The 26512-nt window shown below is 55.2% G+C and overlaps 1 protein-coding gene across 4 annotated transcripts in view; it reads right to left on the bottom strand.

Moving 5' to 3' along the window:
* Positions 1-1771: 1771 nt before the first annotated feature.
* The window catches only part of ELF4 (E74 like ETS transcription factor 4), a 42390-nt gene continuing 17649 nt past the window's right edge, over positions 1772-26512 (bottom strand). For 2 of the 4 annotated variants that reach the window (XM_050964213.1, XM_050964212.1), the window contains 8 exons: positions 18069-18354; positions 8018-8189; positions 7480-7572; positions 6891-7034; positions 5852-5935; positions 4274-4466; positions 3724-4032; positions 1772-2649 (listed from right to left, as the gene is read on the bottom strand). In XM_050964213.1, coding sequence (XP_050820170.1) covers positions 1944-2649; positions 3724-4032; positions 4274-4466; positions 5852-5935; positions 6891-7034; positions 7480-7572; positions 8018-8189; positions 18069-18140 — 1773 coding nt within the window. In that variant the 5' untranslated portion in view covers positions 18141-18354 and the 3' untranslated portion in view covers positions 1772-1943. Of the gene's footprint in view, positions 2650-3723; positions 4033-4273; positions 4467-5851; positions 5936-6890; positions 7035-7479; positions 7573-8017; positions 8190-18068; positions 18358-26512 lie in introns of all 4 variants that reach the window. The other 2 variants (XM_050964214.1, XM_050964211.1) reach the window with 2 other exon arrangements.

Here is a 26512-nt window from a genome sequence, read left to right as displayed (position 1 = left end):
TCTACTCCCTAAGGCCTAATGAACAGTGGTGGTAGGGGAAAGAACTGAGTCCAGGCTGTGGTGGGGAGCAGGGGCAATGGAATGAAATGGGCAGGATGGGCCTTTTCCCCTGTCCCAGCCTGTGTATTCATGTGGGAGGGCCCAGTAGGTAGAGCATGCTGATCAGGGAGTTTCACACACACACCCTTTTCCCAGGTGTAGATGATATTGGAGGGAGCCAGGGCATGAGTCCGGCCAGGTGCTGTACCGCTTCTAGCAGCTCCTCGGGATGCTGTAAGCATTTAGTCTAGCTGCACCCCACTTCCCGCAAGCTTGGAAAACAACTCTGAGAGTTCCAATGGGGCTGGGTCAGCTGGGTGGGAGGGAGATGTCAGGGGGGCAGTCCCTATGGACAGAAGAGGGAAGGGATGTGTGCATACCACCCATGCCATCCCCTCAAGAGGCCAAGGGGAAGCTGGTAGGTGGGGCCTTGGAACCCCATGGCAAGCACCACCCAGAGAAAGCACAAGTGCTCTTGGTTCAGCTAAGTCCGGCTTCTAGGCTGCCTGTTGGTGAGGGCACTGCTGGTGCCATCTAGACAGAGCAGGCTGGGTGCCAGGGCCCTTCCTAGGCCTTACTGCAATGGACCAAGCTGCTGGGAGCAGAGTACACCAGCACAGCCACGTTCACGGAGGGGGCAGGTGTCACTCTGTGGTGTGTGTGGGGGGCCAGTGGATGAACAGTTTGGGCGGGGCGGGGCTAGGCTCTTCCAAAGTCAGTTTGCTATGTTGCATGGCACGAGGGCTCTGAACAGTGCTGGGCAGGCAGGCCCACCCCTGCCACATGATTGATGGGACCCGCAGCCTACTTGCTATGGGTAATGGAAGGGTTAAATGCCCCTTGGTTGGGAGTGTGGTGGGGATACTCAGGGCTGGGGAAGGGCACTAGCAGTCAGGGGTGGGGGGGGGTCTCAGGGCAGGGGAATAGGGCATGTGAATGTGAAACACCATGCAGCTAGTGTGAGTGGAAGCCTGAACCTGCTGTGCCCTGGCTCTCTGGGCCCCTTGCAATGCCTTCTGGGGCACAGGCAGTAGGTGTCCAGGCATGGGCCCTTGACTGGCACAGAGGCCAGCCCTCAGCCTGCTGCTCTCGCTCCAACCAGACATCCAACCAGCACCCCTTGGTGGTTTCAGCCACTCCCATGGCTCAGGTTACATATGGGGCTGCTTTATTCCAGCTGCCTGGTCATGGTCCCAGTGGACGCCACAAGGATCCTCAAGGGCTGCTGCTATTCAGCACTGCTCTGTGACCGCTGCCACAAAGGGACCATAAAGCTAGCATTGCAGGCGAGGTCTCCCCAGCTCAGCATGCTAGGGGGTGCTGGGGCATAAGAGGTGGCCTGGGGCATCCCTTTTCACCAGCCCCCACCTCGGCAAGGCCTATAGGCCATGGCACCCAGGGCATGAGTTAGGGTAGGAGCCAGGCCAGTCATAGCCTGTGCTGGGCCTCTAGAGCCAGAACAGGTCCCAGAAGCTCTGCAATTAGAGCAGTGCAAGCAGCACCTCCCCTACAGCAGCCCTAGTGCAGGGCCCAGCTGAATTCCCTCCCTTCTGGATAATGGGGAGCAGCTCCCATTCCAGCAGCTGTACGTGGGGCCAGGCTCAGCCGCTAGCCCAGCCTCTTGGCTCAAGCCAGAACACTGCCTGGCATCTCCGCAGATGGCAACTCCTGGGTAAGATGAGGGGTGGCAAGGCCATGTGCTGCCACTGCCTGCCATAGCCCACTGCCAGTCTGGTGCAAAATTTCTCTTTAATGGGTGACGGCAAGAAGCAAATGCGATGCAGCCTGTGAGGCCCCCCTGGCCCCAGCAGCCCCCAGCCCTAAGTTGGATCCTGTCAGTCCAGGGAACTGAGCTTTCCCAGCATCTTTTGTCTCTGTTGGAGCCCAGGGTGCATCCATGCACTTCACACCACGTCCCAGCATTCCTCCTTGATGTCACCACTGCCTAGAGACAGCAGAGCTGCAGGGGCTGGGGCAGAGCTGGGCTTTGCCAGGCGCTGAGCCATCTGCTCACCAGGGAACGCTGCCTCCGAGCTGATGGCTAATTCCAGTTCCACCACAGGTGTCAAGCCCACCTTTGGGTGGCTGAGTTGGGTGCAGCTGTCAGTGCCTCCTGCTGGCAGGGCTGCTGTTGCTTTGCTATCCTGGGAGCTGCTTAGAGCTGGTGGCTGGAGCTCCTGGACCTTTGCACAGCCAGACAGGCTCTCCTGCTGGGACGTCAGCATGGCAGGATCACTGGAAAGCAGGCTGGGGAGCGGGCGATCCAGCATAGCCAGGCAGCTGCTGCTGGCTTCCATTGTCCCAATGATGGTGGCAACAACAGTACCTGGCTGGCCAGTGAGAGCCATTGGCTGGAGCAGGCTAGACAAGGAGTGTTGTGGGGCAGCAGGCAGGAGGGGGCTTGTTGCTGGGATACTGCTGCCCGGGCCTGGCAGTGGCTTGGCAAACCCATTCATGGGGAACCCAGGCTGGAGCGGGAGCCTGTCCGGAGCAGGGCTGCTGCTTGGAAAAGGAGAACTGGCAGCATTTTCCAGGGCCAGCACTGTGGTGAGTGGGATGGGCTGGAGAGTCAGGGGTCCCAGCCCCAAGCACCCGGGCAGGAGCAGGGAGCTGGGGAAGGAGAAAGGAAAATGGTTACATGCTGGAGTGAATGTGCAGACTGGGCCCCACCAACCACTGTAGGTGGGGGATGGGAAACCTGCCCCCCTCCTCCCCAGCCAGGCCTCCGCTGCACCCCATGTCATCCCTCCACTCACAGCTGGGGCACCAGCCCCAGTGCTTGTGACCCTAAGCTGGAGCATATGTGCCCAATACCCTGTGCTGCCTGCCTCTGCTGGCACTGAGGTGTTGGCATTCTGATTATCAGCCATGCACCATATCCCCCCTGCCCTGCCCTGGCCTGCCCTGGCTCACTCAGCCTCGGGTCCCTCCAAACTGACTTTCACTGTGTCACTCCATCGGGCCTCCTACCACCTCCCCTTCCTGTCCAGCAGCGCAGCTCTCCTGTCACGCTTTGCTAGATCCCCACCCTTTGGCTCCCATGCTTCTCTGCCCCTGCACTGTCCCACCAGCTGGGCTCCCTGTGACCCTGTTCCTGAGCCACTCAACCTCTCAGCAGCATTCGTCTCTTCCAGCCCCATCATCTGGAAGGAGGGACTAATCACTGGCCCTCCTTCCACAACCTGCCCGCCCTGCACCCAACTTCTCCAGAGAGCTGGCAGCCTGGCCACGGAGGGTACTGCTGTCTGTACGTGATGGCAGCCATGGCCCTGTGCCCAGGTTTGGCATAGAGGCTGGGCAGAGCCTGGGGCCCTGGCAGGATCCCAACTCCCCTTGCCCAATGCTGCTCTCAGGAAAGCTGTAGGGTCCTGCCTGCAGTGGCCATGGCACCTTCATCCTGCTGAACACAAGCTGCCACTGTGAGGGGCTACCCTGGGGCAAACACCCCCTCCAGGGCCAGGCCTAGCCCTGGCCTGGAGGCTGGTCTGTTCCACTCAAGGCAGCGCAAATGCCAATGGTGGGCAAGGCATTGCATGGCCAGAGGGTCCATGCAGCCTCCTCCCCCCCACCCCCGTGGCTGGCATTGCATCCACAAGGGGCTGTGTTGGGGGAGACAGGCTGGGGCACGGCTGGCATTCCTCAGCCCTGCATGTTGCAGAACTGGCCCTTCCTCCAGGCACTTACTCCATGGCGTGGGCGGGTGGCTTGCTGGCCCCTTGCTGCACCTTGGGGGCAGGACATGGTGCAGCTGCGGACTCCCGAGGCTGGGTCGCTGGTGCAGTCTCCCTCTTGCTGCGAGTAGGGGACACGGCCCCCTGGAGGGCGGCACTCTGGGAAGAGGGCCTAGCGGCCGAGCAGCTGGCTCTGGGGTTCACGGTGCCCACTGCTTCCCCCTCATCCTCAATCACCACCAGGTCCTTGGGCATGTCCTTGAACTGATATACCAGCCGCTGCCCCTCCACCTTGGCCAGAATGCCACGCTGGTAATAGTACCTGGGGGAGACACCATTGCAGCATGAGACCGAGATCTCCCCATCCCCCAGTGCCACAACCCCAGCCCTGCCTCCTCCAGTGCCAATACCCACCCCTCACCACTCCCCTGCATCCCTACCCTGGCCCCTGCACAGCCCCCCCTTACCCCATCAGTGCTGCACTCTCCCACACAGCTTCCCCCCACACTGTATCCCCCCCACCGCTCCCCTCTTGCCACCAGCCCCCAGCTGGAGGGCCCTACCGCAGTGCCCGGCCCATGGTTTCGTAGTTCATGCTGGGTTTGTTCTTTTGCTTTCCCCACAGCTTGGACACTGCCTTGGAGTCCACCAGCTTGAAGATGCCCCTGTCTCGCTGGGTCCATTTGATGTACTTTGGGCAGGTGTTCCTGTCCTGGAGCAGCGCCAGCAGGAACTCCCACAGGTAGAGGGCATTACCTGGGGGGAGGGAGGGCACGGCGGACATGAGGGGCAGACAGTGAACAGCCCTGGGAAGGGGCATCCCAGACCCTCCCCTCCTCTGAACTTCCCCCTGTGCTCAGGGCCAGCTCCAGGCACTAGCTTATCAAGCAGGTGCTTGGGGTGGCAACTCTAGAGAGGGGCAAAACTTTCAGGTATTCAGCGGCAATTCAGCGGAGGGTCCCTCACTCCCGCTCGGAGCAAAGGACCTCCCACTGAATTGCCGCAGATCGTGATCGTGGCTTTTTTTTTTTTCCGGCTGCTTGGGGCGGCCAAACCCCTGGAGCCAGCCCTGCCTGTGCTGAAGAGTCCAGTGCAGCCCCTGTTGTTCTAAGGGCAAGGAGTCAGGGTCTTACTGAGTCCTGTGAGCCAGCCCAGTGCCCCATGCACCACCCCATCGCTAGCCAGAGTGCCCTCTCTCTGCAGCAGCAGCGAATGTAGGCCTTAGGTCCACAGCCCAGGCAGAGTGGAGAGCTGTTAATCAGTGCACTGTGGGTGCGGGCCACTCCCAGGTGACGTGCTCCAGAGTCTCAGCTCTCCTTCACAATGGGCTCTAGCCCTTCTGGCTGCAAGGCAACCGTCACCGTGTGTAAGGCACAGACAGGAGGGACTCGTCTAAGCAGCTCAGAGCGGCAGGGGAGACCGCTGGGAAATCCTCTCAGTATCAGCACTGTTAGTGCTCAAGCACCAAAGAGGAGGCGGAGAGGCCTGGATATAGCTGCACAGAACGTCATCGCCTGGGCAGACATGGGCAGAGGGCAGAGCCTGGGGAAGTACAACTGCTCATTTTCTCCATTCGGAATCCTGCTACTCTGTGCAGTACGGACGCAGCCTCCTGGCTCAGGGATGTTAGCAGAGCCAGCAAGTTCGCCCAGCAGCCCCTGGCAGAGAGCAAGTCACTATTATCCACAGCAACACTGGGCTGCTCCTGTCCCACCAGGCCTCCCATCATGGGCTGGAGGCTAGAGCTTTCCCAGGCTGCCATCCCATTCAGAGAGTCCAAGGTGAGAAGGGTCCACTGTGATCAACTAGTCTGTCCCCTGCACCCCACAGGCCAGAGAGCTGCCTCACAGAAATCCCTAGGTGGTGAGGGAGGGCTCTCTGCTGCAGCTGCCGGGCTAGTGGTGGGCCAGGCCGTATGGACCGGGCTCCCCTGTCCCTGAGTTAGACTGGCTAGGGGGCCCAGCCAAGCGGGAAGCATCTTCCGTTTGCTCAGCAGCCTCTGGCTGATGATTTGCCCCATTGGGTGCTGAGCCAAGCATGTCTGCTCCCTGTCAAGCTACAGGAGCCATTTGCTGTGGCCCTGCCTGACCAGGCATCTCCTAGACTGCCCCCCCTCCATGGTCCACGATGCTGCTCACTACCTTTGCCATCCTTGCTCTTCCTGCAGATTGGAAAGCCTGGGGCGGTGATGGGGGAAAGGCAGCGGGGGGGCTTCGGCTTGCGACCTGCAAGGGGAAGACAGGGGAAAGGAAGAGCACTACCCCAACCCTCTTACCACCCAACCTGCCTCTCCATGGGTCTCCTCAGGCCATCAGTATTCTCACAGCAGGCACTGGACCTCCTGCCCCTGCAGCATCCTCTGAGCGGGGCCTGGGCACTGCACCTCTCCTGGATTCACTTCAGAGAGCAGCTTTCCTCTGTCAGTGACCATCAGACTGTGAATACGGTTGTCTGTCCATGGACGCACTCTGGGACTGTGCTGTGTGCATGGCCCAGAATCATTGCCCTCCCCACTGAAATGTAGATAGCCGCCGTCCGCTGCAGGAAGATTGCCGCTGTTCAAGATCAGGACAGTGTGCAATCACTACAGCAGGGTTGCTGTCTTCCCAGCACAGTTCTGCACAGCACCACACCCACCTCCAGTGTGTCAGTGCCGGAGGAGGGAGGGGGTGACAGGCCAGCACTGTAGGGTTGGGTCTCAACAGTCACACAGCCAGTGATGGAGACAGGCTCTGCACAGAGGGCTGGCCATGCTGCTAGGCTCAGATCAGAGCAGCTAGTGCAGGTGATATTGTCTCCACACCCTGGTGCACAGTACTGGGTGCGGGCGGTGGGCTGGGGGCAGGGCCAGCACTGGCCATGGGGTGGGGGTGGGGAGGATATAAGATAATGGTGTCTCTGACCCATAGTGGTGGACAACTGGTTTGGCCAGTGTGCAGGAAGCTGCAGTGCAGGGAGTGGCAATGGAAATGGGACACCCGGGGTTGGCTGGGCAGGGCCTTGGGTCAGGGTTAAGGCTGGCAGCTGAGACTTGGGGGGATGCGGCAGGTGCATGCCAGCGAGGAGGCTGGCTCTGCACTAGGTGCTCCCCACCAACAGAACAGGACATGCCACTGGCCCGAGAAGCCATGCAAGGAGAGGAGGGGACAGCACGCGCAGGATTTAGGGGATGCAGGTTACCTTTCCTCCTGGGCTGCTTCCCTGTCTGCTCCCTGGTGGAACTAGCCATGGGATTCTCCTCGTCCCCAGACCTGCGCAGGCCATTGGCTTCCCCCGGACCCAGGGGGCAGGCCCCTCTGTCCAGGGAAACCCTAGTGCCGCCAACTACAAGGGATGCAATGGGAGGGAAGCCTGACTGAACATGAGGCACCAGATCAGCATCACACCCCCAGGACACTCACTCAGGCTAGGCCATGCCAGCAACTCCCCTGCCCACCAAGATGCAGCCACCCTGAAAGAAGGCCTCTAACCTACACATAGACCCTATCTGGGCGTAAGCACCCTCCAACCCTCCTACCCCACGCACAGGAGGGGAGAGCCACCTCGCCCTGATGCTCAAGAGACCCCCATGGGAAGGGAAGGCCCCCAGCCAACACCCTGTGAGAGGGCAGGAGCCCTCGTAGTGCCTTGTGAGAGGGGAGGCCTCCAGTCCCTCCTTCCCAGGAGAGGGGAAGGGCTCTTGTCCTGCCCTGTGAGAGAGGAGGGCCCCCAGTTCTGTCCCCACCACAACCTAAGAGGGGAGGGCCACTGCCCAGGAAAGGCAACTCACGCAGGCGCTTCTCATCCAAGATGTTGTTGGGTGACTCCACCCAGAGCAGGCCCTCGCCAGCTGCAATGGGGGGTAACGGCTGCTCAGCGTCACCTGCAGAGAAACAGCCTGTGTCAGCCCCCCACACACACACTTCAAGGGGGAATAGGACCACCCTGGGGCACCCATCTGTTGCCAGGCTTTCCAAAGAGCCCAGCCCCCAGCAGCACCTATTGTTTCCATTGGGATGATGGAGCCATTCCCCCTCTCAGTGCAAGCTCCATGCAGACTCTGACAGGCAGTGCTGTACAAGGTTTCCTTGACCCCATGAAGGCTGGAGCCATGTCACTGCCCCTGCCAGTGGAGATGGTGGTGCATCAACATGCAGCTTGCTAGCTGCAGCATCATATGCAGGGCTGGAGCTAGACTGTCTCTGCACACCAGGGGAGAGCCCTGAGCTCAGCTCTGCTGGGTCCCAGCAAAGGCCTGGCTTTTGGAGTCTTAGGGGATCTGCAATGGATGAAACACCCTCCTCCCCCCGTATCCCCGTGTGACCCACCTGGCACTGTGACACTGTTCCCGACAACCTGCAGCTCGGGCTTGTCCAGCAGCCCATCTGCCATGATGCCACTGGGTACTTCATCCAATTCCAGCCCCGAATACACACACAGCAGGTCTGTGCAGGGAAGCTGCTCCTCCAGTGGGGCAGGAAAGGCTAGTGGGTCATCGAGCTGCAGGGGGACAGACATACATCATAGAAAGTGCAGTTTGAGACCATCCCTCCAGCATGCTTAGCACCTCCCCCGACAGAGATCTCAGAGCCAGCCATGTGATAGAATGCCTCAGGTGCAACCGGGAACTGTGGGACCGCTGTGCCCCTTAACTCTCCAGCCTGGGCTGTCGCTTCCAATGCTTTGCTAGTGACAAGCAGCAACCCCCCCCAGGCACTGTTATCACTCAGCACAACAGCAGGGGGAGCCCCACACCCAGCTGGGTTGCACGAATGCTCCCTGAGCCACTCACAAATCACACAGAGAAAGGCACCAGCCAATTCCCCCCAGCTGCCCAGCCTTGCACCCCAGAGCTGTACCATCTTGCCCTGGTCAAAAGCCTGACCAGTGCAAATTTATTACTTAGTCTGCCCCTCCCTCAATGCGGAGAGTTCATGCACCAGCCTTTGTAACCTGAAGTGAGATTTCCCAAGCACTTGAACCAAACCAAACTGTTTTAGGTAAAATATAAACCAGATTTATTAACTACGGAAAGATAGGTTTTAAGTGATTATAAGTGGTACGCATAAGAGGTCAGAGATAGTTACCAATGAAAATAAAAGATAAGCACACAATCTAAATCTTAAACTGTATTACACTAGGCAGTATTTGGATCAAGCAATTTTCTCATCCCACTGGATGTTACAGTTCTTAGTACACAGGCCTCCCCTTAAGCCTGGCCCAGTTTCCTCAGTTAAAGTTTTTGTCTTCTCATTGTTCCTGTTGCTTCCAGTGTAGGTGCGGGTGGTGAAAGACCGAGGCATGCTGCCGCTGTTCCCTAGTTTTATCCTCAGTCCATGTGTCTAGAAGACTTCCGCAGACATGTCCGGGTGGGCTTTGCTGAGTCACTGGGCTGACAATCCCCAGGGTGGGCTCTTGTGCAACTGAGTCACAGACTTGAGCAGTCCCCATTGTGTGGTGCTTGGGCAGCTCTCATTGAATTGTAAATCCCTTGATTACACTCCCTTGCTGATTAATGGTAGTTGAGCACCCTCCTTTGTATGTCATTAGCAAACTTACAACACATTTCAGTAACAACCGTACAGCAAAATCTCATAGCTTCATACACACTAATGAGAGATATTTGGACAGAACAAAGGTTTCAGCAGATCATGACCTTTCCTAGGATATCTTACACGGCATGCTTTGTACAAAACATATCACATTACATGACGGTCGTGAATATGGGGGTTCCAGGGTTTTGATTTGAGGTACAGAGTGCGACACCCATACATTCCAAACACACCTCTCCAGAGGCAGGCGCTGTCCCTGAAACGCATCGCACCCCATGCAACAGACAGTCATTCTCTGGGTTGGAAGGAGGGACAAGGAACCCCAAGCTGCTGCACAGCTCCCACCCCTCAGTGGCTCTGCTGCCTGGCTACACAGAACCCCCACCCTAACCTCTGCCTGCATGGCTGGGCTGTGTAGCTATCATGGCAGCCCCACCCCACAGTAAGGCACCCCACACACTCCTAGAAATGCCTAACTGGGGACAAATTCCAGACTGCCAGCACTTGGATTGGCTGCTGCATGACATGCTCCTGTTGGGTCACTGCGAGAGCAGTCCTGACCCTTTCCAGAGATGCAGGCACAGGGCCTGCTCTGGCACCCAGTAGCACTGCTCTGAATGCAGAGTAAGGGCCCCACAGGCTGGCTGGCCACACTATAGCTGAGAGCAGAAACTGGCCAGAGCAAGGGAGATGTGGGCAAATGCCACTGGAGGGCAGCACTGTGTCTCCTAAAGAAGCATCCTGGAACAGGGGCTGCAGAGTGGCAGCCAACCACTGGTGGAGAGTGCAGTGCTCCATACTGCTACGCCTGGCTCAGTCTGAGTCTGTCTGCAGCTCCTAGCCCCTTGGCTCCAGCCCTGCAGCAGCTGTCAGCCCCCAGGAGTGCTTGACCTGCTTCCTCCACTTCCCCTCCCCATATACCATAACTAGGTTTTTGCTGTAACAGGCGACACCCGATTGCCTGTCCAGCCCGGGTGGCTTACACCTGCCTAGCTGTGTCGGTCCCAGTATATTAGAGAAACAAGCTTGGCTCTCTCACCAACAGAAGTTGGTCCAATAAAGGATATGAACTCCCACACCTTGTCTCTCTAATAGCATTGCCATCACTGTGTAAATGTGTCTTCCTACTCTTCCAGATGTTTAAAAAATGAGAAAATGATTCTCTGGCTTTGCCAGTTCTTGCCTTCACTCCTTTAATGGCCTGGCCATTAGCAGATATTGTACTGACAAGTTAACCAAAGTCATCAACTCTTTCATACTCTTCTCCATCGGTCATATATGTGTCAATATCATCAGCATTCTCTGCTATCCCCTAATCTTGGTCTCCTGCATACTGAAACAAATACTGATTGGTAGGTTTTAGGTTTATGCTCATAAAGAGTATTTGTGTTCCATCCACATTGGTATCCATATGACTATGTCATCTGCAAACTTTTGGACCCACAGTTTATCTCCTGTCTCTCCATCACTCATCTCATTACAAAGTCTAAGACAATGCAGAAGAGAAGTGGAGACAGTACACAGCCTTGCCTTACATCAATAACAATTTTAAACCATTCCGTGTCTCCACCACACAGACTCATCATAGACTTTAAACTCATAGACTTATAGACTTTAAGGTCAGAAGGGACCATTATGATCATCTAGTCTGACCTCCTGCTCATACAAAGCTTTTATCAATTTGCAATTTTTGCTGGAATTCCATAGTGTCTTGGGATCTTCCAGAGGGCTTTTCTGTGGACACTGTCAAACGATTTTGTGAAATCAATTAAATAAAAACCTTCTTCTGCTCGTATTCTAAGCTCCCCTGGAGGTGAAAACCTGATCTGAACACAACCTTTTGTATCAAAATCCAGCCTGTTCATTCCTGCATATTTTGTCAACAGCAGTTTTCATCCTATTCAAAATGATCATGCAAAACACTTTTCCAGGTACAGGGAGAAATGTCACCCTGCTCCACTTATCAGAAAAAGATTGGATCCCCTTTTCAGGGATTTTTACAGGTGACACCTCTTCTCCTATCTTTAGGACAGATCTCCTTTTCCCAACCCATGCTATACAGCCTGCACACATGTTCACCATGACTTCCTTTCCAGCACTTAACATTTCCCCATGTATCTTACCACAGCTTGGGGTTTTACCTCTTCAATTGACTTATGGCCTTACTTGTTTTCTCAAAAGCAGTTACTCCTAGTGAGATGGGTAAGTCCACGGTTTCTTCACAACTCGCAATATGCATTAGTGGTTCTGGCTGACTGAGCATAGCCTGGACATGAAACGCTCGGTCCTTCCTCTGTGGTTAAAATCCTCTCATCTCGGGCTTCACAAAGCTACAACAGTTTGAGAACTGTGAGAACAGTTGTTCAGATACTAGGAATCCCCTCTCTTGTACAATTCCTCATCTTCTCTTGCTTTGGTAGCCATCCACCCTCTTGTCTCTTCTGGATGATCTATCAACTTCCTCATCTTTGTCTTGCTGTATAGTCTTGCTGCAGAATAACTCTTTTACTGCTAGCTTGCTCATGCTGAACTCTTCTTTAATTCTTTCCTAAAGCCTCCATGTATTTGGTTGGAGCCATTCTTCTGTCAGATTTTCTCATTCCAGCCCACAAGGCCCATTCGGAGAAAAATAAATGTTCCCCTGAGCCAAGAGAAAGGGCTCTGGGATGCTTAGAACTCTAGCGGGGACAAGTTCTTCTTTGAGTGCTTGCTCATATCCATTCCAGTTAGGTGTGCGCGCGCCACGTGCACATTCGTTGGAAGATTTTTACCCTAGCAACACTCGGTGGGTCGGCTGGGCGCTCCCTGGAGTGGCACCGCTATGGCGCTGGATATATACCCCTGCCGACCCAGCCACCCTTCAGTTCCTTCTTACCGCCCGTGTCGGTCGTTGGAACAGTGGAGCGCGGCTTAGCTGACCTCCACTTCCCTAGCTACTCATAGTTCTTGTGCATATAGTTATATAGTTATAATCCTTATATATATATATATATATATATGTTTTTTCTTTACTAGCATAGTTAGTTTAGTAATAGTTAGCGGGGTTCGGGGAGTAGCCCCTTCTCCACACCCGGTGCCGGAGCCCATGCCCGGCTCACCGGGTTTTAAACCGTGCTCGGCCTGCCACAAGCCGATGCCGACAGGAGATCTGCACGACTCCTGTTTGAGGTGCCTCGGGGAATCGCACTTCACAGCTAAGTGCCCCATTTGCAAGGCTTTTAAGCCGAGAACAAAATGGAGCGGGACTTTCACTTACCCCTCCACCTTCGGCACCGAGCACTAGTCAATCAGCGGACAGAAGCGCCTCTCCAGCACTGGACACCGCTGGCACTGCCAAGGCCTCTCGGCACCAGCCATCGCCGGCACCGAGGTGGACTTGGCATCGCTCCCTCTCTCTGAGGTCGAGAAAGCCCACGACTCCTCCTGCCAGTGCCTGACAGCTCCCCGGCATGCGCCATGGTTGAGCTCCCTGCTCCTGCTGCTTCCGTGCCAACTGCACCACAGCCAGAGAGCTCGTCTAAGTCAGATCAGCCGGCACCGACACCGACAGAGGCTCTGATGACGTCAGCACCATCGATTCCGGTCCCATGGGGCCGTCGAATCCAGTGCCTGACTGCTCCCCGGCACACGCAGTGGTTGAGCTTCATGCTCCTGCTGCTTCCGTGCCAACTGCACCGCAGCCAGAGAGCTCGTCCAAGTCGGATTGCCTGGCACCGACACCTGCTGAGGCACCGACGACGTCGGCACCGTCGATCCCGGTCCCGCAAGGGCCGTCGAATCCAGTGCCTGACTGCTCCCCGGCACGCGCCGTGGTTGAGCTTACTGCTCCTGCTGCTTCCGTGCCAACTGCACCGCAGCCAGAGAGCCTGTCTAAGTCGGATCGCCCGGTACCGACACCTGCCGAGACACTGATGACGTCGGCACCGTCGATCCCGGTCCCACGAGAGCCATCAAATCCGGTGCCTGACAGCTCCCCAGTACGCGCTGTGGTTGAGCTTACTGTTCCCTCCACACCAGAGACATTCCCAGCGGCAAGGGATCTCATTGCCATGACAGAGCAGATGCTGCCTGAACCCCCGGCACCGCCAGTGCGGGTAATACAGTCTCTTGCCAAGCCTCCCTTGATACGACCATCCTCTGTCGGCACAGCAGAGTGGCACAGTTCATGATCTCGGTCCCGCAGATGCTCCAGGTCCCGTCGGCACTCCCGCTCCCGACACCACTTGCAGTCCCGGTGCTGTTCTCCTCCTCGGTACCGGTCGCACTCGCCGCACCGGTCGGTGTCCCGTTCGCCAACCCGCTACTCTCGGCACCGTTCCAGCTCCCGGCACCGCTACAGGCACCGTGACTCCCGTAGCCGCTCCCGACATCGAGCCTCGAGATCTCGGTCGACCTCCCAACACCGCTCTGGTCGCAGGTCCAGATCTCGTTCCAGGTACCGGTACACCTCCCAGCACCGGTCCCCGGTGCCGAGTTGGGCAAGGTCCGGTAGAGTCAGAGACTCTGACCACAATTTTTCAGCACCTCCATGGCCATCCAGACACACATCAGTGTCATCCCATGCGGATAGCTCTTATGCTCAGGACCGCGATTCTGATGTGCCCACCAACAACCTAAGAGCCCATCAGGACCTCCTAAGGAGGGTAGCACTCTATATGGACCTCCAGGTGGAGGAGGTCCTGGAGGTAGGGGACCCGGTAGTGGACATTCTATTGGCTGTTGCCCCACTAGAGGGACCATACCCGTTTATTCGGACCATCCAGGCGAATGCCGATACTCTATGGGGGGTAAGACTACTTGTATGTCCGTCCTCCTCCCTGCTCACTAGTCGTTCAGTCCGTTAAGGAAAGGGAATGGTATGGCCAGCAGGCGCCAGCCCTGAAATCAAAGGAGGCTAGGCGAATGACCCTACTCAGCTGCAAGGTGTACTCTGCTGGGACCTTATAGCTCTGCGTGGCAAATCAACAAGCCTTGCTTAGCCCATATCATTATAACACCTGGGTGACGGTGGATAAGTTTATGGAGCTTCTCCCTCAAGACTCCCACCAAGAGTTCTCTGCCCTCTTGGAGGAAGGAAAAAAGGTGGCCAGAGCTTCCCTCCAGGCCTCATTGGATGCAGCAGACTCAGCAGCCAGGGCTCTGACATTGGGTGTTACCATGAGGAGCATCTTATGGCTTCAGGTTTCAAACCTCCGGCCGGAGCGGCAGTATACCATTCACGACTTACCATTTGATGGTAAAGGCCTCTTTGCGGCGAAGACAACCCCAGGTTGCAAAGCCTGAAGGACAACAGGGTCCTAATGCGCTCTCTCAGCGTGCAACACCGACGACCTAACACAGGCCTTTCCGTCCTCAGCCACACCGCCATACTCTGTGCCTAGCCACAGACAGGACTTTGGCAAACGGCGCGGCTGAGGTGGTCGCAGACGACCGTCAGGACCCCTAGAGGGCCAAGATCGAGGTCCCTCACAATCACCACCAGGACCAAAGAAGAACTTGCGAAGGTGCGCCCGAGAGCGGCATACCAGTTATAGGTGGGATCCCACTCCTACTTCCTCTTGGCGTGGCCCGTTAGCTTCAGATCACTGGCTTCTACACATGGTGGAGTATGGGTACCACCTTCAATTTGTTCCAGCCCTGTCCCTCTTCAGGGACCCCTCTCAAGAGCAATTCCTCTTACAAGAGGTGCAGACGCTGATGAACAAAAGGGGCAAGGGGTTTTACTCCCATTATTCCCTAATCCCCAACTCGTACGGAGGTCTCAGACCTATCCTAGACCTGCGAGGACTCAACCAGTTTATGATAAAGTTGAAGTTCCGCATGATATCCCTGGGAACCATTATCCCGTCCTTGGATCCTGCAGACTGGTATGCCACCCTCGATATGAAGGACGTGTACTTTCACATCGCCATCTTCCCTCCGCACAGGAGATACCTCCGCTTCTAGCCAACCGTCAGTACTTCCAGTTTACGGTCCTGCTGTTTGGCATTTCTACAGCCCCACGGGTATTAACCAAGTGTATGGCTGTAGTCGCCACCCACCTCCGCCGACGTCGGATATGCGTTTTCCGTATCTGGACGATTGGCTTATCTGAGGAGACTCCGAGACACAAGTCACTCAGCATGAGGGCATTGTCAAGGACCTATTCACACGTCTAGGCCTGATGATCACTATAGAAACATCCACTCTGGTTCCCACACAGAGGTTAGACTTCCTAGGAGCTATCCTGGACTCCGACCTAGCCGGAGCCTGCTTACCACAGCCGCGGTTTTAGGCGATGGCAACAATCATCCGAGGTCTGCAGACTTTCCCAACGACCTCAGCTCGCACTTGTCTCGGTCTCCTGGGTCCCATGGCTGCTTGCAAGTTTGTAATCAAACACGCCAAGCTCCGCCTCTGTCCTCTCCAAGTTTGGCTCAAATCGGCGTACCGCCCGGACAGGGACCTAATGGTCACGATAATCACCATTCCCTCAAGCACCCTAGGCTCCCTAGAATGGTGGCTAACTCCCTCCCTGGTGTGGGCAGGGATGCCGTTCCATCTGCCCCAGCCCTCACTGTCCCTGACGACGGACGCATCATCTCTCGGCTCGGGTGCTCACCTTGGTCATCTTCGAGCTTAAGGCCTTTGGTCTTCTCAGGAGCTGGCGTTCTACATCAATGTCCAAAAATGAGAGCAGTCCGCCTGGCGTGCCAGGGGTTCCAGCAGCAGCTGCGAGGCCGTGGTGTCTCAGTGTTTACAGCCAACACAACTGCCATGTGCTACATAAACAACCAGGGAGGGACATGGTCCTCCTCCTTTTGTCAAGAGGCCATCCATCTCTTGGACTTTTGCATAGCCCACTCGATAAATCTGGTAGCGTCCTTTCTCCCAGGCGTTCGGAACGCCTTGGCGCTTCAACTCAGCAGGTCTTTCCTGTCTCATAAGTGGTCGCTCTGCCCCGATGTGATGCATTCTGTTGCCAGAAGTGGGGATTTTTCCCCACATAGACCTGTTCGCTTACCGCGAGAACAGGAAATGTCTGAGGTTCTGCTCCTTCCAAGGTCTCTCCCCGGGATCGATCTCGGACGCTTTCCTCATGTCGTGGAAGGGCCAACTCCTTTATGCCTTCCCACCGTTCACCCTGGCTCATTGGGTTCTGCTCAAACTTTGCAGGGGCAGGGCGCGCATCATCATGATCACTCCAGCATGGTCCAGGCAGCACTGATACACCACGTTGCTCGACCTGTCAACAGCCAACCCAATTACCCTGCCACTCCACCCAGACCTCATAACTCAGGACCACAGCAGGCTTCGCCACCCGGACCTGCAGTCTCTTCACCTCACGATGTGGCTGCTGCATGACTAAACCGGGGTAGCAGGAAGCCTTCCACCTGGTCAACGTACCTGGCCGAGTGGTAGCGTTTCTCCTACAGGTGCAAAACACTTGATCTTACTCCTACTGAGGTCTCCATCCCCTCTATTTTGGACTGCCCTCTGGCCTACAACAGCAGGGCCTAGTGGTGTCATCGTTGAGGGTACACTTGGCAGCCATCTCTACCTTCCACCCAGGCTAAGGTGGTCATTCTGTGTTCTCACACTCTATGGTTTCAAAGTTCCTCAAGGGCTTGGAGCGCTTACACCGTCAAGTATGCCGCCCAGCCCCAACCTGGGACCTCAACCTGGTTTTAACCAGACTTATGTCTCCCCCATTTGAACCGTTAGCGACCTGCTCACTGCTATACCTGTCTTGGAAGACAGCTTTCCTCATAGCCATTACATCGGCCAGAAGAGTCTCCGAGCTCAGGGCTCTTACGGTGGTTCCGCCGTACACTATGTTCACAAAGACAAGGTGCAGTTACGACCACACCTGGCTTTCCTCCCTAAGGTGGTCTCTGCCTTTCATGTTAACCACACTCAACGCAATGGGGGCAACAATTGCACTCCCTGGACGTCTGTAGAGCACTCGCATTTATATTGAGTGGACAAAACCATTTCGTAAAACGCCCCAACTCTCGGTCGCAGTAGCAGACCGAAGGAAAGGCCTACCTGTTTCCTCTCAGAGAATCTCATCTTGGGTGATGACATGCACCCGCCCTTGTTATGATTTGGCTCACACTTCCCCAAGCCACATCACCGTGCATTCTACCAGGGCTCAGGCTTCATCTGCCGCCTTGCTGGCTCGTGTACCTACCCACGAGATCTATCGCGCAGCTCCATGGTCCTCGGTCCATACTCTTGCTTCGCATTATGCTCTGGTTCAACAGTCAAGAGATGCTGCAGCCTCTGGCTCAGCAGTTTACATTCTGCCACATTTCACTCCGACCCCACCGCCTACATAAGGCTTGGGAATCACCTAACTGGAATGGATATGAGCAAGCACTCGAAGAAGAAAAGACGGTTACTCACTTTTGTAACTGTTGTTCTTCGAGATGTGTTGCTCATATCCATTCCAAACCCACCCTCCTTCCCCTCTGTCGGAGTAGCCGGCAAGAAGGAACTGAAGGGTGGCTGGGTCGGCAGGGGTATATATCTGGCGCCATAGCGGTGCCACTCCAGGGGGCGCCCAGCCAACCCACCGAGTGTTGCTAGGGTAAAAATCTTCCGACAAACATGCACGCGGCGTGCGCACACCTAACTGGAATGGATAGGAGCCAACACATCTCGAAGAACAAGTTACAAAAGTGAGTAACCGTCTTTTATTGTACAAATACCCATGCCCTGACACACTGCCCCCTGGCACTAAGGCAAGATCCTGCCTCTAGACAGACACACCGGTGAGGCTAGACCCCACTGCGGACAGCGTAGGAATGGGAGTGGAGTGCATGCTTCCACCCCTGGACCCTACCTGGTGTATCTCCTCCAAGCTGCTGCTGGCAAATTCAAACCCCAGATCAGTGGGGTGGGCAGCTAGCGACATGGCCCAGCATCAGAGACAGGCACCAGCAGGAGAAATGAGAGAGCAGTGGTGCCTTTGCCCTAGGGGAGCCGGTGTGACAGGACTGCAGGTGCCCTCAGCTTCATAGGGATTGCAGGGAAAGGCTGCCCCACACAGCTGGCCCAGCCCGGGGAACTGGATGAGGGATCCCTTCGGCTACTGCCGCATGCTGAGCAATGTCACCACAGGCCAGGGCCTGCTGGAGAGAGAAAGAGACATTAGTGCTCTGCTGTGCGGGAGCCAGCCAGAGGGAGCAGCTCGTCAGGCCCCCCCCCCGCCATCTCCAGACCCCAGTCCCCCGCATGTTCCCCACCCCTATATTCCCCAGGCCTCTCCCACCCCCACACACTCCCTATCCCACACTCCCCAGGCCCCACTCCTGCTATCCCTAGGCCTCCTCCACCCCCACACACTCCCTGCTCCCACACTCCCCAGCCCCAGGCCCCTGCACGCTCCCCACTCATGTATTCCCCAGCCCCACCCCACCTTCAAACATTCCCTACCCCCACACTCCCCAGGCCCCACTCCCCCACATGCCCCCTGCCCCCATATTCCCCAGGCATCCCCCATCCCTGCTGTCATACTATAATTCCCAGTTCTGAACCTTAGTGTCCAAAATATGGGTACTAGCATGAATTCCCCTAAGCTTAATTACCAGCTTAGATCCTGTAGTGCTGCCACCAATCAGGACTTAGAGTAGAGTGCCTGATAAACTCTGGTCTCCCCCAAAACCTTCCCTGGGGACCCCAAGACCCAAATTCCATGAGTCTCACAACAAAGGGGAATAAACCATTTCCCTTCCCCCCTCCTTTCTTCCTCCCAGCTCCTTTCCGCCCTGGGTACACTAGGAGATCACCGTGATTCAAACTCCTTGAATCACCACAGAGAGGAATGATACCTTCCCCCTTCCTCTTTTCCCTTCACCCAGAGGCAATCCAGATTCAAACTCTGTGAATCTAAAACAAAGAGGAAATTCACTTTTCCCTTCTCTCCCCTGCTCTCTTTCCCTTCTCCCCGCCAATTCCCTGGTGTACACAGACTCAGTTCCTTTGAGCCTTAACTAGGAGAAAAAAATCAGACAGGTCTTAAAGCAAAGCTTTTAATAAAAAGAAAGAAAAAAGGTAAAAGTTTATCTCTGCAATTTAGATGGTAAAAAGTTACAGGGTCTGTCAGCTTATAGAAACTAGAAAGAAGCCTCCCCCCCAGTAAAATACAATTTAAAATACTTCCAGCAAACTACACATTTGCAAATAAAGGAAAACAAATAAAAAGACTATACCACCTTTCTACCGTTGTACTCACAAAATTGGAATAGAAGATTAGAGAGCCTGTAGGTATGTGTGGTCACTCTCAGAGCCCAGAGAGAACAAAGCAAAACCCAAAACACACAAACAAAGGCTTCCCTCCACCGAGATTTGAAAGTATCTTGTCTCCTGATTGGTCCCCTGGTCAGGTGTTTGGTTCCCTGTCTGTTAACCCTTTACAGGTAAAAGAGACATTAACCCTTAACTATCTGTTTATGACACCTGCACACTCCCCACCCCTGCAATTCCCAGGCCTCTCCCTTCCTGCCATCCCCAGGCCCCACTCCCCCACATGCTCCCTGACCCTGCAATTCCCAGGCCTAGGATTGCCAACTCTGACTGAAGCTATTCCAGGAGATTTTTTCCCCCCAACATGACATAATGTCATTTTCTTAAAATCTCCTGGATTGCTTTCAATAGTCAACAGGAGATCAATGCCAATTCCGGGAGACTGCTGGCCAATCCTGGAGGGTGGCAACCCTACCAGGCCCCCCTCTCCCCACACACTCCCCACCCTGCAATTCCCAGGTCTCCACTTCCTGAACACACTCCCTGACCCTGCACTGCCCAGGCCCCACTGCCCCCCACGCTCCCCACCCCCACACTCCCAGGCTCCACTTCCCTACCCACTCCCTGCCCTCACATTCCCCAGGCTTCACTCCCCAGGCCCCACTCCCCCACATGCTCCCCTCCCCTGCAGTCCCCAGGCCTCTTTCTCAACCTCCCACATTCCCCTGACTGCTCTGATCCCTGATATTCCCCAGCTGTCCACCAATTTCCTGGTACAAGTGCTGGAGGAACCAACTAGGGGCCATGCTCTTCTTGACCTGCTGCTTACAAACAGGGAAGAATTGGTAGGGGAAGTAGAAGCGGGTGGCAACCTAGACAGCAGTGACCATGAGATGGTTGAGTTCAGGATCCTGACAAAAGGAGAGTAGCAAAATATGGACCCTGGACCTCAGAAAAGCAGACTTAGACTCCCTCGGGGAACTGATGGGCAGAATCCCCTGGGAGGCTAATATGAGGGGGAAAGGAGTCCAGAAGAGCTGGCTGAATTTTAAAGAAGCCTTATTGAGGGTGCAGGAACAAATCCCGCTGTGCAGAAAGAATAGCAAATATGGCAGGCAACGAGCTTTGCTTAACAGTGAAATCTTTGGTGAGCTTAAACTCAAAATGGAAGCTTACAAGAAGTGGGAATTTGGACAGATGACTAGGGAGAAGTATAAAACTATTGCTAGGGCATGTCGGGGTGTAATCACGAACGCCAAGGCACAACTGGAGTTGCTGCTGGCAAGAGATATGAAGGGTGACAAAAACGGTTTTGACAGGCATGTTAGCAACAAGAAGAAGGTCAGGGAAAGTGTGGGCCCCTTACTGAATGGGGGAGGCAACCTAGTGACAACATGATGTGGAAAAAGCTGAAGTACTCAATGCTCTTTTTGCCTTGGTCTTCACAGACAAGGTCAGCCCCCAGGCTGCTGCACTGAGTAACACAGTATGGGGAGGAGGTAAGGAGCCCTCAGTGGTGAAAGAACAGGTTAAGGATTATTTAGACAAGCTGGACATGCACAAGTCCATGGGTCCAGATCTAATGCATCCAAGGGTGCTGAGGGAGTTGGCTGATGTGATTGCAGAGCCATTGGCCATTATCTTTGAAAATTCGTGGCGACTGGGGGAGGTTCCAGACAATTGGAAAAAGGAAAATATAGTGCCCATATTTTAAAAAGGGAAGAAAGAGAACCTGGGGAACTACAGGCCAGTCATCCTCACTTCAGTCCCCAGCAAAATCATGGAGTAGGTTCTCAAGGAATCCATTTTGAAGCACTTGGAGGAGAGGAAAGTGATCGGGAACAGTCAATATTGATTCAGCAAGGGCAAGTCATGCCTGACCAACCTAACTGCTTTCTATGATGAGATAACTGGCTCTGTGAATATGGGGAGAGTGGTGGATGTGATATATCTTGACTTTAGCAAAGCTTTTGATATGGTCTCCCATAGTATTCTTGCCAGCAAGTTAAAGAAGTATGGATTGGATGAATGGACTATAAAGTGGATAGAAAGCTGGCTAGATTGTTGGGCTCAACAGGTAGTGGTCAATGGCTCGATGTCTAGTTGGCAGCCAGTATCAAGCAGAGTACCCCAGGGGTCGGTCCTGGGGCTAATTTTGTTCATCTTTATTAATGATCTGGATGATGGGATGGATTTCAACCTCAGTAACTTTACAGATGACACTAAGCTGGGGGGAGAGATAGATATACTGGAGGGTATTGGATAGGGTCCAGAGAGACCTAGACAAATTGGAGGATTGGGCCAAAAGAAATCTGATGAGGTTCAACAAGGACAAGTGCAGAGTCCTGCACTTAGGAAGGAAGAATCCCGTGTACCGCTACAGGCTGGGGACCAACTGGCTAAGCAGCAGTTCTTCAGAAAAGGACCTGGGGATTACAGTAGATGAGAAGCTGGATATAAATCAGCAGTGAGCCCTTGTTACCAAGAAGGCCAACAGCATATTGGGCTGTATTAGTAGGAGCATTGCCAGCAGATCGAGGGAAGTGATTATTCCCTTCTATTCGGCACTGGTGAGGCCACACCTGGAGTATTACATCCAGTTTTGGTCCCCCCCCCCCACTACAGAAAGGATGAGGACAAATTGGAGAAAGTCTAGCGGAGGGCAACAGGCATTATTAGGGGGCTGGGGCACATGGCTTACGACGAGAGGCTGAGGGAACTGGAGTTATTAAGCCTGTAGAAGAGAAGAGTGAGGTGGGATTTGATACCAGCCTTCAACTACCTGAAGAGAGGTTCCAAAGAGGATAGAGCTAGGCTGTTCTCAGTGGTGGCAGATGACAGAACAAGGAGTAATGGTCTCAACTTGCAGTGGGGGAGGTCTAGGCTGGATATTAGGAAACACTATTTCACTAAGAGGGTGGTGAAGCACTAGAATGGGTTATCTAGGGAGGTGGTGGAATCTCCATCCTTAGAGGTTTTTAAGGCCTGGCTTGACAAAATCCTGGCTGGGATAATTTAGTTGGTGTTGGTCCTGCTTTGAGCAGGAGATTGGACTAGATGACCTCCTGAGGTCTCTTTCAACCCTAATATTCTATGATATAGGGTGATTAGAAGTGGAACGTGTTCTGAGCAGCTCATGCCGGGGGCAGTGCATCACAAAACCAATCCCAATATTCAGGAAACATGGACTTCTTTACCCTAACTGCTTACTAGAGTCATTCGTCTTCCCTCTATTAATCAGTGCTAATTTCCTTGACTCTACTGCACAGTCTGCAGGGGAATTGCAGCGCACTCTGCGCTCCTAAACCAGACATTTTCATCTAGGGGCCAGGCTCCCCCTAAGCCCCCTGCAGAGAGCAGACAGAGAGCAAGGGGCCCCACACCTGTTCCCTGAGAGCTGCCAAGGCCAGGGCTCAAACATGTGTGGGTGCCTCTCAATTCAATGCCCACAGGTGCATTCCACTTGTAGGTGCAGCCGTTTGGCACCCCAGGGGACAAATTTTACTTTCTCTATTGCTTCCCCAAAGGGGCAGTGGGTGTCATGTCCAAGCAGAGAGAAATCCTTGTGACTAAGATCAATTTGGGGAAGAGCTGAGCCCTTGTTTGAGCCCCAGGGGTGTGCAAAAAATGGTAGAAGAACAAGATGATTTTGTAAAATGCTGGTTTTGGAGGGGATATAACACAGGAACCTTTTGTTCAAATAAACCCAAATGTTGATCTTAATCTGCCTCCCAGCATGAGGCATAACAAATTTCAAGCCAATCCAAGTCAGCATGTGGATTTTAGAGCACGTAGAGCCCACCTTTAAACAGGAAGCCATGCTCAGCCTTAGCAACAGCCAGGCTGGCACCCTGTTATAACACAAGGGAAGCAGTGTGGCCTAGTGGATAAGGCACCAAACGAGTAGGCGAGACAGCTGAATTCTAATACCAGCTCTACCACCAGCCTGTTGGGTGATCTTGGCATGTTACTGCACCCCTCTGTGCCTCAGTTTTCCCATCTGTAAAATGGGGATAAGGATGCTGACTTGCTTTAAGAATAGGAGTCCCTGTGGCACCTTAGAGACTAACAAATTTATTGTAGGCCTGCTTTGTAAATTGCTTTGAGATCTACAGATGAAAAGTTCTGTGTCAGAGCACGGTATTAGTATCTCTTGGCAATGAGAGCAGGGAGCCTTGTTCCTAAGTGCATAGATTCAATAAAGCTGCTGTTGCTGCTGAGTGCAGCTATTCCCATGTCTGTTCCATGCAGTCGAGGTTGTGCGCTATTGCATTGCCTGCAGGCCTGCAGTGTGCGGGGAGGTTGTGCTAGGAGAGGCTGCCCAGACTGCGGTGGCTGAGCAGAGTGCTTTGTGTTCTGCATTTGCATGTTTGTACTCTCTGCTCCCAGGCACAAATAGAAACGTCAGCCTCAAAATAGATTCAATAGGAAACTGAAACCAAAATCCAGCAAACGTGTCACCTCACAGCTTCCTGCAGAGACAGCTCAAAGCTGGAGGGGACAGCTGAGCTAACAACCATCTCATGCAAAAGGAGGCGACTGGGGGCAGACCCTACCCCCTGCTGCAGCTCTGAGGCAAATCCCTGACAAACACAACACAGCAGGACAAATAGCAAAACGCATCCGGACTCCATAGAGTAGAAAAAAAAGCAGTTTTGTGCACCTCTGCCAAGTACCGAGGCTTTACAGATCAGCACAACCATGCCAGCTGCAATGCAGGCACAGCATCTGAGGGCCGGGCGCTGGGCCTCGAGTGGAATGGAATGTTGAACTATTAGAATGGTTAGCCACTAGGTAGCACTGTGCATGATACGGTATAGTGCCGTGTATCTGAAACCCTCTTCTTAGGACCTTTGCATTATCCATATCCCGTCTGTCCTGCAGCATGCGAGGCATGTAAGACAGCAATACGTGCCACCTGCAGCCCCTAGACGCATAGTCAACCAGGGTAGCCCTGTGTGCTGCCCCTGCCCTGAGGGCTGGATCCACAGCTTCCATTGGCAGGGAACCACAACCAATGGGAGCTGCAGGGGCGGCACCTGCGGGTGCAAGGGCAGTGCACGGAGCCTCCCTGGCCAACCTCACAGCTCCCATTGGTCGCTGTTCCTGGCCAATGAGAACTGCAGAGCCAGCCCTTGGGGTGGGGGCAGCACGCAGAGCCTCCCTGGCCACTCATGCTTCTAGGGGCTGCAGGGACCTGGTGGCTGCTTTCCTGGAGATGTGGTAAGTGCCCCTGGGACCCTGCACCCTGAATCCTCTCTCACACCCCAATCCCCTCTCTTGCCCCCTCCTGCACCCCAAACCCCTCATAACCAGCTCCACCCCAGAGCCCCCCCCAGCCACAGACCTCACACACACACCCCCACACTCCAACTCACTGCCCCAGCCTGGAGCCCCCTCCTTCACTCCAAACCCCTCATACCTGGCCCCACCCCAAAGTCCACACCCCAAGCTGGAGCCCTCCCGCATTCCAAACCCCTCGACCCCAGCCCAGAGACCTCTCCCACACCCTGAACCCCTCATTTCTGGACCCATTCGGAGCCCAAACCCCCAGCCCAGAGCCCATACCTGCCAACCACAACCCCCTGCCCCAGCTCAGAGCCTTCTCACGCACCCAAACCCATCATCCCCTGCCTGACCCCAGAGCCCTCACCCCCCATCCTGCACCCCAACCCTCTTCCCCAGCCCGGTGAAAGTGAGTGAGGGTGCGTGAGAGCACGCGACAGAGGGAGGGGAATGGAGCGAGAGGGCACAAGGCCTCAGAGAAGGGGTGAGGCAGGGCTGTGGGGCAAGAGCATTCGGTTTTGTGCAATTAGAAAGTTGGCAACCCTAGAGGAGAGGTGCAAGGAAGGGAGACATGCAAAGCATACCCTCTGCAGCTAGGGTTGCCAGGTGTCTGGTTTTCAGTCAGAATGCCAGCACCACTAACTGAACTGCTAAAAGTCTGGTTGGCCGCGCAGTGGGGCTGAGGCGGCTCCTGGCAGCAGCTGGCATGTCCGGGAATCGCGGCCAATGGGAGCTGCGGGGGGGGGGGGAGGTGCTTCCACTTAGGGGCCGGACATGCCGGCCACTTCCAGGAGTGGTGCGGAGCCAGGGCAAGCAGGGAGCCTGTCTTAGCCCTGTGGGGCCACTGACTGGGAGCTGCCTGAGGTAAGCATCGTCCAACCGGAGTCTGCACCCCGAATCCCCTGCCCCATGTTGGAACCCCCTCCCGCACCCTAACTCCCTCCCAGACTCCACATTCCAACCTGCACCCTGACCCTCCTGCCCCAGGTCAGAACCCCCTCCCGCACCTTAACTCTCTCCCAGACCCTGCACTCCAACCTGCACCCTGACCCTCCTGCCCCAGGTTGGAACCCCCTCCCACGCCCTAACTCCCTCCCAGAGCCCACACCCCCTCTGCCCCCCAGACCCCCTGCCCCAGCCCTGAGTCCCCTTGCACACCCAAACTTCCTCCCAGAGCCTGCACCCCACACCCCCTCCCACACTCCAACCCCCTGAACCCACTCCCCTACTCCAAACCCCTTGGCCCCAGCCCAGAGCCCCCTTCTGCACCCCCAACCCTTCAAACCAAGACCCAGCCTGGAGCCTTCATCCCCTCCTGCACCCTGAACCCCTCATTTCTGGCCCCAACCCAGAGCCCACACTCCCAGCTGGAGACCTCACCCCCTCCTACACTCCAACCCCCTGCCCCAGCCCAGTGAAAGTGAGTGAGGGTGGGAGAGTGTGAGTGGAGGTGGGGCCTCAGAAGGGGCAGGGCAGAGGATGGGGCAAGTTTTGTGCAATTAGAAAGTTGGCAGCCCTATCTGCAGTGTGGATCTCATGCGGGGGTGAGGGCAAGGAAGGGAGACACATGATATATGTCCTCTGCAGCATGCATTTCATGGCGGGGAGGGAACAAGGAAGGGATTTGGCTAATGCAGAGGTTCAGGTAACAGAGCAGAGACCCCAGCTAGAACTGCAAGGAGGAGGAGAAGGACAAGCCCCCAGCCAGGGGGAGACCACCCTGCTGCTCAATGGCTCCTCCAGCAGCACAGGGAG

The sequence above is a fragment of the Gopherus flavomarginatus genome, chromosome 8 (assembly GCF_025201925.1).
Source record: "Gopherus flavomarginatus isolate rGopFla2 chromosome 8, rGopFla2.mat.asm, whole genome shotgun sequence".
Classification (NCBI taxonomy): domain Eukaryota; kingdom Metazoa; phylum Chordata; order Testudines; family Testudinidae; genus Gopherus; species Gopherus flavomarginatus.
The sequence above is the reverse complement of the archived record's forward strand: the minus strand, read 5'-3'. Positions and strand labels throughout refer to the sequence as shown.